At 44.3% G+C, this 20,776-nt stretch overlaps 1 protein-coding gene across 2 annotated transcripts in view; it reads left to right on the top strand.

Annotated features, from left to right (window-relative positions):
* ift80 (intraflagellar transport 80 homolog (Chlamydomonas)) overlaps positions 1-20,776 on the top strand; it is a 43,907-nt gene that overhangs the window by 17,300 nt on the left and 5,831 nt on the right. For both annotated transcript variants that reach the window (XM_030066856.1, XM_030066855.1), the window contains exons 9-15: positions 13,744-13,923; positions 16,983-17,101; positions 17,992-18,066; positions 18,648-18,811; positions 18,919-18,983; positions 19,677-19,812; positions 20,182-20,329. In XM_030066856.1, the coding sequence (XP_029922716.1) occupies positions 13,744-13,923; positions 16,983-17,101; positions 17,992-18,066; positions 18,648-18,811; positions 18,919-18,983; positions 19,677-19,812; positions 20,182-20,329 (887 nt within the window). The remainder of the gene's footprint in view (positions 1-13,743; positions 13,924-16,982; positions 17,102-17,991; positions 18,067-18,647; positions 18,812-18,918; positions 18,984-19,676; positions 19,813-20,181; positions 20,330-20,776) is intronic.

The following is a 20,776-nucleotide window of genomic DNA, read 5'->3' on the forward strand; positions in this document are numbered from 1 at the left end:
CTCTCTCACTCTCTCTCTCTCACTCTCACTCTCACTCTCTCTGTCTCTCTCTGTCTCATTTCAGTTCATTTCTACTTTATTGGCATGAGCAAGTATGACATGTTACTGCCAAAGGTTTTTTCAAAAACAATTAATGCAATTGTAATATATTCTCTCTCTCTCTCTCTCTCTCTCTCTCTCTCTCTCTCTCTCTCTCTGTGTCTTTCTCCCTCTGTCTCGCTCGTTCTCTGTGTGTCTCTTTCCCTCCCTTTTTCTCTTACAGACTCCAGCTCTATAGGATCTTTGTCTGCTGTTCTTAAAGCTGCCCACCAGTATTTACTCTGAAAGAGCAACTATTACTCCTGACTGTCGATTAGCTTACTAGCGGTCCATCTTCTTTCTTTTTCTTTCATCTTTTCCTATCATTACTGAGTGGTCTTCGGGTCATGCTAACGTCTTCCTCTGTAATTGACTAAGCACCAGTCTAAGTTGAGACATATCATCCCGATGAGTCCCTGTTTCTTTTTCTTTTTTTCTTTTTTTTTTAACTTTACCTTTAAGGAGCCTATACCCAGGTCTGGGCTGGTAGTTTTGCTGCCAACCACTGGCTGGCCAACATCTGGAAACTACCGCTGCTGGAAGGGAATAAAACGGCCGAGAGTTCTGGTCCTGATCCTGAACCGCTGTTAGTGGAGCATGAAAAGGCCAGAGAAACCGTTGTAGATTTATTAGACTGCACGCCTTTATCTGTTTTCATCACATGAGAAGGGGACAGTTAGTGCAGTACGCCGCAGATGGAGAAAAATGTCACTGCAAAAGAAGGGAAAAGCTGCAGGAGTCGGGGGGGGGTGGAAAAACAGCAGATGTGAAGGAGTTTAAACAGGAGAGAACGACGAAGAGTAAGTCAAAGAGTGAAAGAATAAGCATAAGTTTGACAAAGAGTGGCCATGTCCGCGTGAACAGAAGACAGTGACTGAGTGACTGAAAAATCAAGAGTAAGTTTAAGAGTGTGTGTCTGTGTGTGTGTGTGTGTGAGTGAGTGAGTGAGAGAGAGAGAGAGAGCTAGAGCGAGGGAGCATTGTCAAACAAAGAGAGTCCTGAGTCAGCAGCAGAGCAGTTTTCTCCCCAGACAACTGGGCAGGGCTACTTCTCTCTCTCGCTCTCCTCTTTCTCTCTCTCTCTCTCTCTTTCTCTCTCTCCCCCTCTCTCTTACTCTCTCACTCGCTAGCTCTACCCCTGCTCCCTGCCCCTCCAGATCCGCACTTTTGCTTGCTATTTCTTGGTCTCTGTTCTCCTACTTACTTTCTGTTGTCCTCTCACTGTTGTAAAGTACTGCCTACTCAGTGTGAGCTGCAGTGGTAGCAAGAGAGCGTGAGCTCTGAAAAGGGCACTTGGGGTCTGTTCCACCCATTAAAGTTCTCTGCCTCCGCACTTTTCTCTCTCTTGTTTTCATGTGAGTAATTTTTACTTAGCCTATTTCTTTCAACACGTGTTAGTTAGTCTGCCAGGCAGGGTGATGCCAAGCCTGGCGTGTGCGAACAGTGTGAAACAGTCTGGGTGCTGGATGCACATACATACACACCAAACTTCACCTGTCATCCCAAAGAGGTCAGAAAGCTCTCTACCAGAATGTGAGGACAGTGGTGTCTCTTTTGTATTGTAGGCTCTTTGTGCTGACCAGGTTTTGGTTTTCTTTACTTCTGGACTTATTCTGGCACAGTCTATGGAACAATGTATGCTAAAGTCCTTCTTGCAGATGATTGACCCCACTTTTACAGTGCATGTGTGTCTGGGTGCAGACACGTGTGTGCGTGTGTGTGTGTGTGTGTGTGTGTGTGCCTATCCTGTGTGTGTAAAGTGGGTTAGAGTAAGAGGCACTTGTTGACATGGTATTACTTTTACACCTCTCCAGAGTTCGGCTAAAGGCTTGCCTTGTTGGAAACCAAAAGGAGGGGAGCATGAAAAAGCTGAGAAAAGAGAGGAGGTAGGGTGAGGGAGGTGGGATGGGGGGTTGACGGTGGAGAAGTGTGTGGAACTGTCCAATATATCCTGTAAAGTTGGCCCAGGGAGTGAGGCTTGGAGGATTGGTCTCTCCATAAAAGACGGTGGTTTCTTGTTCCCTCAAGTCTCTCTCTTCTCTCTTTCATTGCTCTAGTCCCTCTACCTCTTTCTCTTTCTTTATTTCTCCACCTCTCCCTCCCTCCCCCATGGCTGGAGTGAGTGTATGACAGTGAGACAGTGCCCTGCCAGCGCCTCTGGCAGAGTCATCACTCCCCGCAGCACTAAATCACTACCTCCACTCACTAGACAAACATGTCACACTCACAGAGAGGGAGAAAGAGAGGGAGGAGGGGTGTGATGGTTCAAGGAGTGAGGGTGATACCGGGTGAGGAAGGCAATTGAAAAGCAGTACTGACTTCAGCTGGTTGAGGAGGAGGTCAGACAGGTGAATTCTGTCTCTGAATACAGTAAAGCAGACTATGTGTGTTACTGGTATATCACTTCATTATTATCTGCCTACAGTAAAACTTCAGTTAAAAGTCAACTCCCAGTCTCATTTTTTTGGCCAGTTATGGCCACACGTTTTGACAAATAAACACCAGATCCTAATAGAAGCCAGGTTCCATCACATATTCAAATCAAAACTGGCTAGTGCAAGTTCAGGCAATAACACAGCTAACAGTACCAGCACTGCTGAGTTTTCTGAACAAATCCTTACAGAGTCCTATGGAAAAAATCTCACATTTTTTGTGCAAATTGTGCCTGCAGGGTCCGAAAAAAACAAGTCAGAACGTGAGCCAAATCCGCATTGACACATCGTGTTGATTATCTGAGCAGTCTTGGAAAATAATTACGAATGAATGATGATCACAAGAAATCCTTAACAAAGGGTAAGACCATGACAAGAGCGATTTGTTTTGAGTTTTCCTGCTATATGACGCATCATTTAAGTGGTAAAGCACATTGTTTTTTTCTTGGCTTTTAAAAGTAATCTCTGTCTGTGATTCTATAGTACAGTAATTCATTTAGTTTGGGAAGTGGCCAGTGGCAATGACTGGAGGCTGTGGATGGATCAGTGAAGGAGGGTCTACTGAAAAGGAATAGCCCAGAAAACCTCATTAAAAAAATAAACAAAAACAAACGAATGAAATGAGCGTGAACTGGTTCATTTTTGGGACTGTGAACACTTCTTCCTGTGAAGTGTGTACTGGACAGAATCAGTACACCGCTACAAGTATGATTTAGAGTCTATAATTCAAAATCTGAACCCTGTTGAGCTCAGATTATGTAATTATTCCAACAGATATGAAGGGTTGGGTTCTGTGGGGGGTCATGCGTGACACCACGGTTACGCATTCCAGAGTGTGGGTCTAATGTGTAAAATAAAGTGAAATAGATACAGAGTAGTAGAAGAAAAAAGCTAGACTCAGAAGGCTTTGAGATTCTATATCCTTAATTTTCCGGTGCCTTTTGATTATGTTTTCTAGATTTTTCTGTGCAAGAATTTGTGCAACAGGAAATAAAGGAAGGTCCTGAACAGATGCAGGTCCCAAATCCAGGCTGGTTGCTACGGAAGATTAAAGCAAATAGAATCCTGGGATTTCCATTATTTACAGTATTTATAGGCCTTACACTTACCCTGTTGTGATATGCGTTGCTACCACCCCTAAGTTCAGTAGTGGGTGTGACTGAGGACCAGAACAGACCTGGAAGCTATGGACAAAAGTCCAGGAAAGGATGAATTGAAAGGGTTAACGTTTGGCTGCTCCCCAGGGTTCCTCCCACTTTTCTATTGGCTTCGACTTGGATTGGAATACTGCTGTGTTTTGACGTTGACTAATTTATTGACTGGTTCCCCTGTTTGGCATAATTTGTTGGATAGGTTTGCCTCCACAAAGAAGTAATGGGCTTGTCATCACATGTGCATGCGTGTATTCAGCCAACTTAATGTGTGTGCAAATTGTCATGTGTATACCTGTTGTTTAGGTCTCTATGAAACCTACGTTTATACACATATATTTTGCTCACATTTCTGAAGGCAAGCCAAGGTGTTGAGATACAGTTTAAAGCAAGAGTAACCCTTTACATCAGACAAGCAACCAGCTGTTATCAGCAGGTATTAAATAAACCACTGTAGGACAGTTTAGTTGGGTGCTCCTAAGTGCTCTCCAGAATATCCTCTCTACATCTCTTCACTTAGGAATCCCATGGAGGATTGTCCAGGCTCATTGGTCAAATTTTCCAGCCCCCTCAACCAATGTGTAGGCCTTTGGATGAACTGAGTCTGCTGTTCCTGCTAAAGAGGCTCAGTAAGCTCTAGACCTACTGTTCACAGTGTTGTAGGCCCCTTGTTGTCTAATGAGCCTTATGTATTGTCCCATGTGTAGCATGCCACAGCATAGGCCTAGCCAAATACCCAAATTCTTGGTGTGTGTGAGTGAGTGTGCATTTGCGAGCGCGCATGTGTGCATGGTTGGTGCTAATAGAATTCTGCTGGCCAGCTCACAGCTGTGTCCTGCTGATGAGTCCCAGGAGGCCCCAGCATGTGTCTATGGTTACTGTGTTGAGGCTCCAGCATGAAACCATGTGTAGATCATTACTCTCTCTCTCTCTCTCTCTCTCTCTCTCTCTCTCTCTCTCTCTCTCTCTCTCTCTCTCTCTCTCTCTCTCACTCTGTCTCTCTCTGTCTCTCTCTCTCTCTCTCTGACTTTTGCTATCTCTTGCTCGCTGTTGCCTTCTCCATCTCTCGTTAGTTCTCTCTCTCACTCTCTCTGTCTCTCTTGCTCTCTCTCTTTCTCTCTTTCTCATTCCCTCTCCCCATTTCCCCTCTTCCTGCCAAAGCTCTAACTTGTGCCACTCTACACTCGCCCCAGGCCCAGGCTTTGTATCTATCTAGCCTAGCCAAGTGGGTATTGCGATGCAGAGATTTGCAGAGCCCCATTCACTGGACTATGTTTAGAATCAAGCTTATAGCTATAGCTATTGTCTGTTATTGCAGAAGCAGGGAATGGGAATGTTTTATTGTGTAGCATGTAGGGAAGATTTAGAAACAAGCTTATAGCTAAAGGTGTTGTGTGTTATTGTTGAAGCAGGGAGGGAGAATGGTTTATTGTGCAGCATGTAGGGACGATTCTGTGTCTGTGGAGAAGTCCACTTATGTTACAAACTTTATGGTGACCGTCTGAAATGTACATTGTAATGTGTTACACACATGCACACACACAAACTCATGACAGCATGTTGATACTACTTGTGATGGTTAACTGTTTTATTTCACTTCATACCTATTTCTCTCTCTATCCAATTACCTGAGGTAAAACAGCAGTGGTTAAAGGTTAAAGGATATAACTCAGGTGACAGCCTGTTTATTTGGTATAAGTTGTGTACAGACTAGAAGCTTATGCTTATGGAAGCTCGTCAGCACCTCTCAGGTGATATGTGTATTTGTGTGTGTGATTTTATCAGTGTTTTGTGCGTGTATGCATCTCATTGTGATTAAGAAAGCTCAGACTATGTGGTGCCATGGGACATTTGAAAGCAGCTCTTTTATGGTCCTGAGTCCCTCTCGTTCTGTTTGATAGTGTGTCATTTAATGCAGCAGGTTAGGTTTTATTATAAAGCACACCACATTAGATTTATCTTCAAATACTGTTTTTCTTTTTCAAGTTGTACAGTCGCTGCATATATGCAAGTATGGGAAAAAATCAACATGAATAGTCATGGTGGCACTGATGCTGATACATATTAATGCTGTATTTTTAAATAAGTTGGTAACTGTTGCACAGTACGGGACTTCTGATTTGGAGTAAAGGTGTCCATCATTTAGGTCCTGCAAAACCCCTGGTATGTACATGTATATGTAATTCTACAAATACATATTACTCAGGTAATATTGCATATAATACAGTTTCTGCTCTACAGAAGGTGTGGTTATTTGGATCATCCCAGTCAAGTTTAGGAGCCTATTCCCAGCCAAAGCAATTCTCACACATAGGCCTGACCAGTCCTGGACACAGTCCCAGCCTGTCCTTATCCTAACAGCCAGCCCCAACCCCCATAGAGGGGTCACTGCAGGCTGACATTTACAAGGCCTCCTAATCTGCTGAGAGATTGATGAGCCCTCATCCAAAACCTCCACCTCCTTCCACCCCCCAACAAATGTCTTTGTTTTTAGTTTCACTCCCCTACTCCATTTTCCAGAATTGGTTGGAGAATGAGTTTTACCTTGTACCATACATTTGTGTCTGCATTTTCATACATACATGCTCTATATATGCACTCTGTGTATGCCTGGATACTTGTATGTGTACATCCAGGCATCTGTGGTGTGTTTATTATGTGTAGGGATTTACACTCTGTACCTGCACTGCCAGGTCTTGTCCTACTCAGAGACATACAGGCTAACTGAAGCCAGCTGGCTTAGCAGAGAGCCTGCCAGCTTAGCCACTCAGATTTATGCAGGACAGTTAACCCTGGACTACACGGGTCCCAATGGCCTGAGTGTCAGCACAGTGCTAAAGTAACAGATTAACATAGCCTGTCTTTAACTAGCATGCAAAGATTATAGAATACTGTGTGTACTTCAGATCTAATCTGGCCTGATGATTCACAGTATGCCAGTATTAATTTAATACAGATGTCTTTTCCAGGAAGCTGTTGATTTTAGCTGCAGTTTTGCATAAATATTATTTGATACATTATTTTATCACAGATATGTGGCTAAATAAGCTAGATCCTACACTGATTCAGAGTCTTTGCTGACCACACAGCCTGGCTGGTGGAAATAGTTTTTGGAACAGAGTGCAAAACGGGAGCATAGTTCCAACATTGATAGGTGATAGAATAACATAAATAGTGTCTGGAATGTGATGAAAACATTGCTTGGTACCAAACAGATCTTTCACCTTTCATTTACAGTAGATGTCTCTCAGTTAGTTGTCCATCAGTTGGAACATCCCTAACACAATGTTAGCCTGTTGCAATGCTACACCGTCATTGACCATTGTTTTCCTATGTCCCTCTGGTAATTTTGCCCTATAGATATGTAGATTATATTGTCATGAATACAGCTGCTGTGCAAAGCTAGCTCAAGTTACTAACCAAGGAGGCAATCAAGGGTTTTGTGGCTGACCGAGAGGTGTGGCTAAACGGGCCTAAAATCCAGCTCCATGTCTTGCATGTACAAGAATATGAGAGCATGCATCTACATATTTGAAGCAGTGCAGGAGTGTTGGTGGTGGAGGAGCTGGCAGAGGGAGGTGGTAGAGGGAGCTGTGTAGTGCTTTTCAGAGCTTTCGACATTTATTAATAAAACTCACTTGCTGTGTAGAAATGAGTCACTTTAATTTGCAGCATCATATTTCACACAAACATAGATCAGTCATCAACAGCACAAGTAAACTTGCAGAATTTTGGGTTTTATGACCTGGATTGGATAGTGACTTAAAAACGGAGGTGTCACAGATGTAATGTTGATGGTTTGTTGCAGCTGTTGTGTACTGCTTAACATATTCCTGCAAGAGGGAACAGTCGCCACACTGACTGGCAATCTGCAATAGTAATTAGCCAAAATCAGACTTTGGAGCCACAAGAAAGCATCTATGTTGCTTTTTTGTGGTCAGTTCAACAATATCCCAATGTGGGCTTTATAAATAAACATTACTATTCTGTGCCTTCTCAGTTGTATGATACAGAATAAATACAGTCATACATACATGTAATCTTGGTTGCATATTGATATTATATTGATATTGTGACATAAGACTATAGCTATTGTCTGGGATTTTGGACATTATGATATTGTGATATGACATAACTGTTATCTTCTCCTGGTTTGAAAGGCTGCATTACAGTAAAGAGATGCAATTTTCTGAACTTGACTGTTCTAGCTGTTCTGTTGTTTGCCTCTACCCTCTGTGTGATCATATTATCCACTTTGCTAATGAATAATCAAAAAGGTAATTATTTAAAAATTTTGTGGAAAGCACCAATCATCCCTAAAATAGGATCACAATATCGATATTGAGGTATTTGTTCCAAAATTTTGTGATATTTGATTTTATCTGTATTGCCCAGACCTAATGCAATCTTACATTGAGCGAACTGTTGAACGCTATGTATAACTGATTTAGGAATGTCAATAATACAATCAGCTGGATTGTAATAAGTTCAGTGCCACTGTTGAAAATACCTGAAATCCTACACTGTCATCTCTCCCTGTCAATGTTCAGGCTTGTTCCAACTTCCATGCCCAGAAATGGCTCTGAGAGGCAATATGGCAATATCCATGAACCAGTATTTCTCTGCACTTTCTGTGCAAATTGAAGTGGGCAGGAGCAATTCTCTCTTTCCATTGTATAATACCTTCATGTTACTAAATGAAATAGCCTTACAGCATGCTGTGAACAAACTGCAAAGACAGTCTGATGAAGCTGTGAAAATCTTCACACAGTCATAAACACTTAATTATTGCATACACAATCACACTTGGTATATTGCACTTTTTTTTTTACCACCTCTTATCCACTCTCTTGCCTTGAGCAAGGCTCTTTAGTGGCATTCAGTAAGAGACTATTAAGTGAGAGGAGGAGAAGGGGGACTGAGCAGACAAAGAGGAGAATCAGACAGGTAAAACTAGGAAGAAGTACAAAGTCTGGAAGTCTCAGGCCACCTTTCTGATTAGCATGTAGTTCCATCAGGAATGGAGAGAGAGGAGAGCGGTCAGGACAGACATATTTAATGCCTCTGATGTAATGGGGCTGAATCAGCAGATAGCTCCACTGGGAGCCATTAGCCCAAACATGTGTCATTAACCCTTTCCCTGGCCTCCACCCCACCCCAAACCCCCAACCTCCCCAACCTGGGCCATGCAAATTCCAGCACTGCTTCTAGCAGGGAAGAGGCAGAGAGCGGGAAGAGGGAAACTGATATTTACATACACTGGCACAGACGGAGTTGTTCAATTTCTCCTCCGTCTTTCATTCTAACACTTCCCTTGCATATCCTTTGGTCCGTATGTGTCTCCTCCCCTCCTTTTCCTATTGCTCATGGTTTTTGAGACAGCATTTTCATGTAGTGTGTGTGTGTGTGTGTGTGTGTGTGTGTGTGTGTGTGTGTGTGTGTGTGTGTGTGTGTGTGTGTGTGTGTGTGTGTGTGTGTGTGTGTGTTTCAATCTGTGTTTCGTAAGCCAGGCAAGACTTTGTGTATAACTTTCTTCAGGGCAAGTTTAAATGAGGGTGTTGGATAGGTATACTTAACTGTGAGGGAGATATTAAAAAAGAATGTGAATAGGAAAGTAAAAAGCAAGGTGCTGTTGGTTGTGCTCATTGAAAGAGGAACAGGTACAGCTTAAGAGAGAGACTATGCTTTGTGTAACAAGTTTGAGCTAAGATTTTGGGGGTCATCAGAGTAAGAGCCTTTGAGCTAACTTTTTGCAGGCCCCTCCATACTGGCTGTGGCTGCAAGGCAACAATAGAAAGAAGCGGCAGGCGCACAACACCTGCCAGTCTTAATGGTAAACATATGTTGAAAAATGCAGAGAGTGAGGAGGAGGGGAAGGGCAAGTATGCTCCCTAAAGAGACTCTAAAGAGGCTCTAAGTTAGTCGATTTCACTGGTTGGGGTGTGTTAGCCTGTGCATGTGTGTGTGTTTACGCATGTGCCATTGTTTGCAGAACAACCAGTATGTCCATCTGTTAGTTGGTTGCGGACAACATGCCAGGGTCTGTGGAACTTCACTTAAGTGTAAACTTAAAACAAAGAGAGATCCAGACAATGTAAGGATAGAGGAGCAACATTGACAAATCATGCCTTGTAGTGAAACAGGGACACACACGGCCGTTTTCAATACACCACCTTTGGGGTTTGTCACCTATGTGCAGCTAACGTCTGTGCGTCTGAGTCACGTTAGCACACACATGTCAACACACACAGGATGTGTGTGTGGGAGTTTTGCTCGGTGCTTGGAGTCATCATCACAAGTGTTAGACTCCCAGCCGTGGTCTTCTGCCATATCCTTGACACGGGTGTATGTCTGTGTGAGGGTGTGTGTGTGTGTGTATGTGTGTGTGTGTGTGTGTGTGTGGTGTGTACCCAGGCATGCATGCATGCACAGCCCTTCATTGGCACTGTATGCATTCTGTCTGTGTGTATGAGCTCATTGTGAGTTTGAGGGGTCTCCCCCACTCTCCCCCAGAGCTCAGCTGAGAACTACACGTCATGTCTGTCACCTTCTCTCCGGCCACAAAGCTGCCCATTATGGACAGACAAGGTTCAGTGACCATAGAGAGTGGGCTCCAGCCAGACGATGGGCCAGACCCCCCCACCCCCCCCCCCCCACCCCCCCACCCCCCCCCCTTTCCACCCCAATCTGCACTGGCCTCTACCCTGATCCGTATGCTGCCTGCTCTTTCGTCTTTTTCCTCTTCCTCTCTTTCGTTATGCACTCATTTTGAATCTCCCTCCAGCCTTCTCCAGCAGAGTTCCTGGTGTTTGGAGCTAGGCCACGTTCATCCCTCCAAACCCCTCCATTTGGCTCCAATAAAACCACTCAGCAAATCTACTGCCACTGACTGATTCACCTCCCATTGCTGCCCTGTCCTTACTCTGTCTGCTCTAATCCTTCTCTGTTCCTCCATCTCTCTCCTGTCCTCTTCCTTACCCCCTCTATCTCTTCTCTACCAGCCTTACCAGCCTCCCCTTTGCATTAGTTCATGCTGCACATATTCGTCTAGTCAATCAGTCTTAAATTCTTACCGTCCACCATTTTTTTGGTGAAGAACTTTCTCGGGCTTCCAGACCCTGGCCCAGTTTTTTTGGTGAGCTGCCCGCTGCTTGCTGCTAGAACATCAAAATCCCACACCTAAAGGGAGAAAAACAAGAAATAAAAGCCAGGTAGACTGAAGAGAATGTCTTAGAAGGGTGGAAAGAGAGATAAAGAGATGTCTTTTGGCTGAATGCTGCTCTGGAAACTGTTGTGTGTGTGTGCGTGTCCCAGGTTTCTCCTCTCTTGGCCTCTCCTGGCCACAGTCTGCCCTCCTCAGGAGAGCTGTTGGACGCCCCCAAGAACCCATACACAGTCCCTGCCTGACATGTCTGACAAGCCTGAGGATTGTCACCTCTTGTATAAACATGCACACGCATCCACACCCCGTCAAAATAGCCATTGCACACTCATAAGTGAACTTGTTACAGGTATTTTCCCCTGCATACATGCAATTTAATCAACAGATGTTATGTCATTTTTGCCATATGCCCATTCTTACACTTACATACACACAAATAGATGCAGACATATACAGCACACACATGCATGCACACATGTGCATGCATATAGACACAACACACTCGCACACACATATCACTTTCTGGCTTGCTGGCTGGCTGTTGAAAGAGTCAAATGGCCCAGTGTGTTAAAAGCATTAGGTAAGTACAAATCCAAAAGTGCTCCTTGGGCCGATATCATATGTCTTGCTTCATTACTGTCTGGTGTATACATTCAGCTACATCTCTGACCCCCCATCCATCCATCCCTCTCTTCTCCATTCTTCCCTCCTCCCCTCCCCCTGGGGGGCTCTAACACAGAGCGGGCCATCCCAAGATGTTAGCTGAGGAAGAGATGGGATCTCTTATGAGTGTTAACACTGCTGCAGTCGGGGCTTGGCGGGTCTGCCTGAGTACAGCCGCACAGAACGGCACATTCCCGCTCATGTTGTTACATATATATATTTATAAAAAGAGAACCCAGGTTAATTTCTGTTACAGGATTTATGGGTGAGGAGGGCTGGTGCTGCAGTGGGAGGGAGAGGAAAGGAAAGGGGAGGGAAGAGAAATAAAATGAAAGAAAATGCCACCTTTGATATAAGTTTAACAAGCTATCACTTGTCCACATTGGTTTTACAGGGCCCATTTTTTTCACCTGCAACTATTTTAGGTCCTGATATAGTATTAACTGCTGGGAGGGTGCTGACCAAGACCAGCTGAGAGTTGTATGTGTGTGTGTGTGTGTGTGTGTGTGGGTGTGGGTGTGGGTGTGGGTGTGGGTGTGTGTGTATAAGAGAGACAGACAGGGAGAGAGAGATCAAAGAAGCGGGTCTGTAACCTGTAGCCCTGTCAAAGGCAGTGGAGAGGAAATAACGCCACACCTCACATCCCGCAGCAGCATGTGTCTGAGGCAGCAAACACACTGAGGCCTTTTCTCCAAGCCTCACCACAGCACTTGGCCTGCTGCGCCACACTTGGCCTGCTGCGCCACACTTGTCTCTCTATAGCAGATGAGGAGGCAGCACTTAGCACTTTTCTCCCTTCATAAGCAGTTTACAGTGTGCATGTGTGCATTTGTGTGGCAGATCACAGCTTACAAACCTCTGGCCTAGCCCAGCTCTGCTGGCCACCTGTACCCAAGGCAATGGGGAGGTCAGGGAGGGTAGTGGGAGGTCAAGGAATGTACGTTGTGGTGGTCATGGCAGAATAACTGATGTTTACTGCAGGAAATGAGATGAGAATTGGGTGAAAGAGAAACAGATGAGAGGCAAAGGCACAAACAGACAGAGGTGGGGGTGCTAGAAAGCAAATAACCAGTGATGAGTCTGTGTAACAGAAAGCTGTATGTCACTGGTCTAGAGCACCTGACTGCTGTTAATCTAGTGAATCTCTGGCCTTAGAAGTAATCAGTAATGTAATCTGTTATGAATGCCATCCCTCACACACTCACTGTCACAAAAACAAATAAGTAAGCCTCGAATGCTATTAGACACAAGCTGTCTCAACTTAATCATCCGTCCTGTGACGGAGTGGATTCAAAAAGTAGAAGTCCAACAACAGAATAGTGTTTGTGTCTGTCAGATACTCTGCAGAAGTCTTGGGAAACAGGAGCTGAGAAGGACAATGTGGGGGAAGAAGGTGGTGGTGGGGTGTCTGGAACGATAACAAAGAGAAGAGATTAGATACACAAAAAGGGATTGCTGGGAGAGAAACAGGGGATTGCCTGGGTGAGACGAGGGTAATGCTGTAAGGGGGGACAGATGGAGAGAGGAAAGATGAGAGAGGTGTTTTTGTCATAGATGCTGTCAAGAAGCGCATGTCTCTCAGCTGTTTCTTTGGCTGTCACTGAGTCTCGTTTACAGTGTGGAGCCTGGTTGACGCAGCACATTGGAAAAGAAGAAAAAACTTGTCTTCTCTCTTTCTCTGTCTTTGTGCCTGCCCCCCTCTCTCTTTCTCTCTCTTTCTCGCCCACTCCTCTTGTTCTCTACCTCTTGTGATCCTTTTCTCATAAAAATAAAGAGGTCTTGGTAATCAGTTTTTGGCTCAAATTTGGGGACTCATATGTAACCTTCCCTCCTCCTCTCTGTACCCCCACCCCCTCCACCCTTCTTCTCTGGACGTAATAGATGAGGATAGCAGAGCGTATGTTTACGAGCGCAAGTGCTGGACTTGGCAGGACCCAGCGCTCCTTCAGTGTCTCACAGTTCATCACAGCTCACTGACTGACTGGGCCCCTGTCTCTGTAGCATAGTTTACATTACATGCTCTCTCTCTCTCTCTCCCTCTCTCACACACACACACACACACACACACACACACACTCATGTATGACTGAGCGTCTTTGCACTCACCACTTGTCTTCTGTCAACCTCTCATTGTTTCTTTGTCCCCAACCGCCCCCCAGGTAATTGTTTATGATTGTAGATAAATGCCCACAACCATTAACTGTACTGTTCCTCTCTGTCTCTCCCCTCTCACTGTTCCCCTTGTCCGTTCCCTCCAGTGGTCATATGCATTGGAGAAACCCAACACAGGCAGTGTGTTCAGCTTAGCCTGGTCTGTAGATGGCACTCAGCTGGCTGGGGCATGCGGCAATGGGCATGTCATCTTTGCCCATGTGGTGGAGCAGCACTGGGAGTGGAAGAACTTTGTGATCACCCTTACCAAGAGGAGAACCATGCAGGTACAGAGAGAGACACACAGACACACACAGGAGTGTATATATGTGTACATGGTTAGTGTCCTTGCACACAAAACAAAGCCACTGATATTACCATATTCTTTGCCTCTCCTCCTCTTCAACCTTGCATGCCATGGGGTCACAATACAGTAGGAGTTCTTGATGATTTTTGCCCATGACCATGCTAAGCCAGGTTTATTTGAGATTTGATAACACATCTTTTTTTTCTGTATTTTAGTCTTATGCTTTGTTCACATTAAGCCGCCGTTTTCCACCTGCTAAAACAGGGCTTTGTGGAAACGTTCTCTAAAGTTTTTAAATGTGAAACACATAGAAAACAGAGCTTTTTGAAAACACTAACATGGAATTGATATTTAGGTTGGAAACCAGTATTGAGCGTGCACAGGCTATGCACATACACTATATGGGCAAAAGTATTGGGACACCCCTGTAATCAGTGAATTCAGGTGTTTCCTTTCAGTCCCATCACCACAGGTGTATAAAATCAAGCACCAAGCCATGCAGTCTGCCTTTACAAACAGTTGTAAAAGATCAGGCTAAAGAGCTCACTGAATTTGAGCATGGTACTGTAATACTAATGTAAAAAGACTGTCGCCTTGCAACAAGTGAGTTTGTGAAATTTCTGCCTCCTAGATATTCCCCCATCAATTTTAAGTGGTATTATTGCAAAGTGGAAGCGTTTAGGAACCACAACAACTCAGCCACCACTCAGCAGACTATGTAAAGTTACAGAATGGGGTTACCCAGTGCTGAGACACACCGTGGATAAAAGTGGCCAATGCTCTGCTGACTCAGTAACTGCAGAGCTCCCAACCTCCTTTGGCATTACCATCAGCACAAAAACTGTGCACCATGAGCTTCATGGCATGGGCTTCCATGGCCAAGCATCTGCATGCAAGCCTTACATGACAAAGCACAATGCCAAAAGTCAGATGGAGCGATGTAAAGCACACCGCCACTGAACTGTGGAGTGGTGGAAACATGTTCTGTGGAGTGACAAATCCCGCTTCTCTATCTGGCGGTCTGATGGACGAGTCTGGGTTTGGTGAACGCCAGGAGAATGTTCCCTGCCTGACTGCAGTGTGCCAGCTGTAAAATTTGGTGGAGGGGGGATAATGCTATGGGCTTGTTTTTCTGGGGTTGGCCTCGGCCCCTTAGTTCCAGTGAAGGGAAATCTTAATGCTTCAGATTACCAAGACATTTTGGACAATTCTCTCCCTCCAACATTGTGGAAACAGTTTGGGGAAGACCCCTTTCTGTTCCAGCATGACTGAGCCCCAGTGCCCAAAGCAAGCTCCATAAAGGCATGGTTGGGTGAGTCTGGTGTGGAAGAACTTGACTGGCTCGCACAGAGCCCTGACCTCAACCCCATCCAACACCTTTGGGATGAACTAGAAGTGGTGGAAGTGGAAGCTGTTCTAGCTGCAAAGGGGGGACTGACTCCATATTAATGGCTATGGATTTAGGGATGTCATATAAGCCCCTGCAGGTGTAATGTGTATGTGGCTCAATACTTTTGCCCATATATTGTCAGTGTGCACATGCTGAATAGGGGACTTTTGGGGCATTTCAGTGTGGACAGCAGGTTTTCAGAAAACACTAGTGTGGTATAGTTTGGATATAGCACCAAAATGGTGTTTTAAGATTTACCTGGCTTAGTGTGGACGCAACCTTAATGTTGCTGTAGGATCCGGTCTGATGAAATGGCGATAAAACATTAAAATAAAGAAAGTGATACAATGACAAAATGACAAAAAACATGAAAATAAGAGAAACAGATTTCAAATTTATGCAGCTTAGATAGAACAGTATCCCAAAGGGTTTCTAAAAATCTCATCTCAAAATAACAGCTTGCTGTAAGTGCATGCTATAGATGTGCATTTTCAAACAATGGCTACTAAAATACACATAGCCGCTCACACAACTCTATCTTGACCAGGGCCATTCCCAGGGCCTGGCTTAGCTGATCATTCAACATAGAAAGTGAGAATAAGTGTTGTGATGCTGTAGGCAGACACTGGAGAGGTGAAGTGAGCAGGCTGTGTGGAGAGGCAGATGGTTCCCAGGCCCTGGCTACTTAACGGCCATACATTATAGTGGGACCCTCCCAGCGTGCCAGGCAGCCCTGCTGTGACAATGACCAGCCTGTCTAGCTGCCTCCCTTGCTCCACCACTCTCTACTGTTTAAACTCACGCTAACCACAAGGTAGCGTTTACACGCGGTCAACACACCCACATGTACATTTCAGAGACACCCAGTGACACACACACACGTACACACACCCTCTACAGTAACAAGGTCACACAAATGCATGTGCACAAATGCATATGTATACACACACATTGACCATACAAATCTCTACCAACTGCAGTTTGTAAACCAAACAAACTTGGATCGTCAGCCATTTTCAGACTTGCAGGCCTTTTTTCTTCCCTTTTTTCTCCTCCCCCTCTCCTCCTTGCAGTCCTTTTTAAAAGTGCACATCTGCCAATGGTTTGTGAATCAGCCGGCTAAATTTACCACCTTGCGGTCAAATGTTTTTTTATTCCTGGTTGCGTTGCGTGTAAATTTGGCTTGCTGGAGGGGGGAGAGAAGGAAGATTTGTAAAGCTGTAAAAATAACCCCAACTTTCACCTGGTGCTGGAAAAGGCCCTTTCATTCATTCACATGGAGGGCTAGAGGGGAAGTATTTATCTATGCAGGTGAAAAAAAGGAGTACCAACCTGTATACACACATACTCTAAACAGTGAAAGCAGCTTTTTCTGTCCAGTTGCCGTACATGTGCCTCGACATACTGTAGACAGTTTCCTGTGTATATTCAGAGTAAATACACTCTCCTGTGTATGTGTCTGTCTTCACCCCTCTGTTCGAGAGGCCAGCGTCCCCCTTTTGTTTGTGCATTTAAATGTAAAGTGTTTGTTCAGAAGTATAAAGTTTACGCCTGTTTAGCTACTCTTGAGGACTCCGTTAACTTACTCTCTTCTTTTTTTTTCACTGCTGTCATCATTTCCTCTCCCTCCTCCCCACCTCTTTTCTCAGGTGAGGAATGTGGTGAACGATGCTGTGGATGTGTTGGAGTTCAGGGATCGGGTCATCAAGGCCTCACTGGCGCACGGTCACTTAGTGGTCACCACCTCCTTGCAGTGCTACGTGTACAAGTCAGTAGCCAGCCACCCCGCCTCTCTCCTTTTTTACACTTGCCAGTATCTCGATGATGCATCTCTGTGTCTATCTATTGCAGTCTAGGGATGGGTGGCTCGATATTAAAGTATCGATACTTCAGATTCTGCAGTTTCCTTTTGAGATTCTATCCCCACATTTAAATTTTAAAGCCAAGTGTCTTGCTTAGCCATTAATTTTAAGACAGTTTTTTTTTTTTTTTTGATAAGATTGAACACATTTCTGATTCTATAAAACAGGAAAAAATAGATTTTAAGATACAAACTGTTCTCCTTCTGCCCTTTTGACATATTCCTTGTAAAAGCACACCAAATGACACACAGAGTACATGTGCCCGATATGTGCCCACATTTTTTGTTCATTTTATGTGAATAATGACTGTTGTGAAGGATAATCACCTTTTATTGAACAGAAGACTGAGAAGTCTGATATTTAGTAATCCTTTTAATAATAATGCATGGATTTTCAAATGTATATATTTGTTATGTGTAACTCTAACTCTCAGAAAGATTTCCCTCTTTTTTATATACAAGAAGACTGAGAATGATCATTGCCAGGATATTAGCCCTGGTATTGCTATCCGAATGAAAAGAAAATGAGTGGTATCACCACCCTAACTGCAGTCCTTTCACTTATTCTGTGGATATATCTCCTCTCTTTTTACTCCTAATGTAATGTCGTGATGTTCTAAGTTTGGTCTCATAATTTCTCATAATACCCTTATAAGCCATTTTCTCTGTGAGACTTTTATGAGGTGTAGCACTTTTTACATACACTGTTTTTTGGACTCAGTAAGTTTTTTGTTGGTGTGTGTGCGTGTGTGTGTGTGTTTGTGGTTGTAATGTTTGCTTGTGTTTGTTTGGGGCAGCTCTAGGAACTGGAACACTCCCCTCATCTTTGACCTGAAGGAGGGAACAGTCAGCCTCATCCTGCAGGCCGAGAAGTGAGCCTCTCCATTCCAGTAGCAGTGCAGCGAGAGGCTGAGTGCAGAGGGAGAACAGGCTGTTGGGTCATCTATCAGCCTCTCTCTGATGCTTCATTACTCCACACTGACCACTCATCAAGCAGCCAGCCAAACACACACACACACACACACATGCATATACACAAGGAGTGTGCGTCAGCTTACCCAGCCATGTCATACAATAAGGCTGAGAGTGTAACCACAGGGGGAAATTAACTTGATATGGAGTAGCTCTTGTGCAATACTCCAGTGCAGCGTCCCTGACAGTCAGAGTAGAGCTAAACAGATTACTGGCCATTCTGTAATCACAGTTGAGCACAATGAAGCCTGCCGCTTAAGTCAATGCTGTGTTAATGTGCATTAGGTTACATGCTTGTGTCAGTTCTTTAACTCTTTTGCACTCCTCATTCCTTCACTGTTTGACATCCCTCTCTATTCTTGTATCTCTCCTCTATCTCCTCTTCTCTTCTCCATGCCACCCCACCCACCTATATACACATACACACTATCTCATCCGCATCATTCTGGCCACCTCCCCTCACCTCTTCACCCTCACGCAGACACTTCCTGCTAGTGGACGGAGCAGGGTTGTATATGTTCTCCTATGAGGGCCGACTGATCTGCTCTCCCAAGTTCCCTGGTATGAGAGCTGACATCCTCAATGCCCAGGTTGTCTCCCTTAGCAATGACACGATTGCCGTCCGAGACAAGAGTGATGAGAGGGGTGAGAGGACCACTGGTTGATCTCATTGTCTGTTCAGCTCTTTGGTCATGATAGCATAAATATCATAGAATGAACTTTCTTTATGTATTTTTTCCTCTTCTCTCCAGTCATCTTTCTGTTTGACACTCTGACGGGGAAAGCCCTTGGTGATGGACAGCCCTTCATTCACAAGGTGGGTAATCTTTTCCCCTTATTGTTCTCTGTCTCTCTCTCTCTCTCTCTCTCTCTCTCTCTCTCTCTCTCTCTCTCTCTCTCTCTTTCTCTCTCTCTCTCTCTCTACCAATGCTCTTTCCCTCTCTTTCTTGCTCTCATTCCCAACCCACCAAATAGGCCTAGGTCAGGGCAACAGTCTCTTCAGAATGGGTGTATTTGTGCTAAAAAAGAAACTTAACACATATCCAAAAGGGGGAGAGAAAATAAAGAGACAGGAACAGAATGAAGGAAGGGGTTTGGAGTAAAGCTAAGAGTGAAAGAGACAAAAAGAAGGAATGAATTGGAAGAAAAGGAGGACGAGGAAAAGAAGAAGTGGAGGTAGCCAGGCTCAGCAGTTACTGTTTGTCAGCATGGCTTTGTCTGCCAGTACTCCACAGCTCCAAGACACTGCACTGGAGCCAGCTGGCTCCAGCCAACAAACACACACACACACACACACACACACACACACTCACTCTCTCTCTCTCTCTCTCTCTCTCTCTCTCTTTTGGCAAAAAGGCTGTTGGGTCACAGTACTAACCCCTCTCCCCCTTTCCTTTCCTTTTCTTTCCTTTCCTTTCCTTTCCTTCCTTCCTTTCCATCTTTCACTCCTGCTACCTTTTACCTTTGTGCCTATGTGTGCTCATGCTTGGGTGTGTTTTTTCATACGTAGCGGGAGGTGTTAGAAATAGCTCTGGACCAGTGCAGTCCGTCCAGTGAAAGGAAGATCGCTCTGATAGACAAGAATCGTGACCTCTACTTGACCTATGTGCACCGACATGGACGGGAACACAAAGTCTGCAAGATTGGTGAGGCAGGGAGGAGGGAGTTCACTTGCCAAAACGAGTAGTGACTTTCTTTTGTTTTTTATACACTATTAAGATGTTCTTCTCTCTGTGATTAATACAGCATTTCATTATTTTTCCTGTAGACTTCATGCAAACCCATTTATTTAATGGGAAACATTAGACTCCCACTTGTTTGGTTACCATAGTAAAGAATGTTTCAAAATTAATGTTTCCAGTTTTAAAAATGATGTGACTTTGAGCACATCTGTGAATGTTGTTAAGGACAATTTGTCACTATATATGTTACAAACAACTTGTGAGCTTTTTTTTTTTTTTTAACAAGTGTAGCCAACATTGCTGTGTGTGTTGTATGTCTGCTCTGACCTGTAGGTACCATGGTGCACACTATGGTGTGGAATGACGCTGCTAACATCCTGTGTGGTATCCAAGGCAACCAGTTCACAGTGTGGTACTACCCCAGTGCTGTCTTTACTGACAAGGAGCTGCTGCCAAAAACACTGTACATGAAGGATGGCAGGTAGACACAGTCTTTTGCCCTCACTTTCATGGTGCCATTATATGCCTTTAGTTGATGCTCTCAACCGAAGTGACTTAGTATGAGTTCAACAATAGAATAAGCTTCTTAGCTCACCAAAATTAGTAGCCACCAAAATTAAGTATGATATGACAGCGTGAGTGTGTGCTGACAATATGGCTATAACCTTAAAACAGTCATGGAAGAGAAAAGTAGTAGGAAAAGAATTACAGTGAGAGGTAAGGGGAGAGGGGATTTTTTTTTTTCAAGAACAATTAGAGCAGAGGTGATATCTTTGAGTAGGGAGAGTATAATGTTATGTACATTTTTATAACTATTTGTTAACAGCCATTAACAGTGTTTTTTTGCAGGCTATTTTGCGAGCATTTGATACAATTATGTAAGCAGTTCGGTGCTACGAAGCCCCCTCACCCTTCGGCTCATTCCCCC

This window comes from Myripristis murdjan, chromosome 13 (genome assembly GCF_902150065.1).
Source record: "Myripristis murdjan chromosome 13, fMyrMur1.1, whole genome shotgun sequence".
Classification (NCBI taxonomy): Eukaryota; Metazoa; Chordata; class Actinopteri; order Holocentriformes; family Holocentridae; genus Myripristis; species Myripristis murdjan.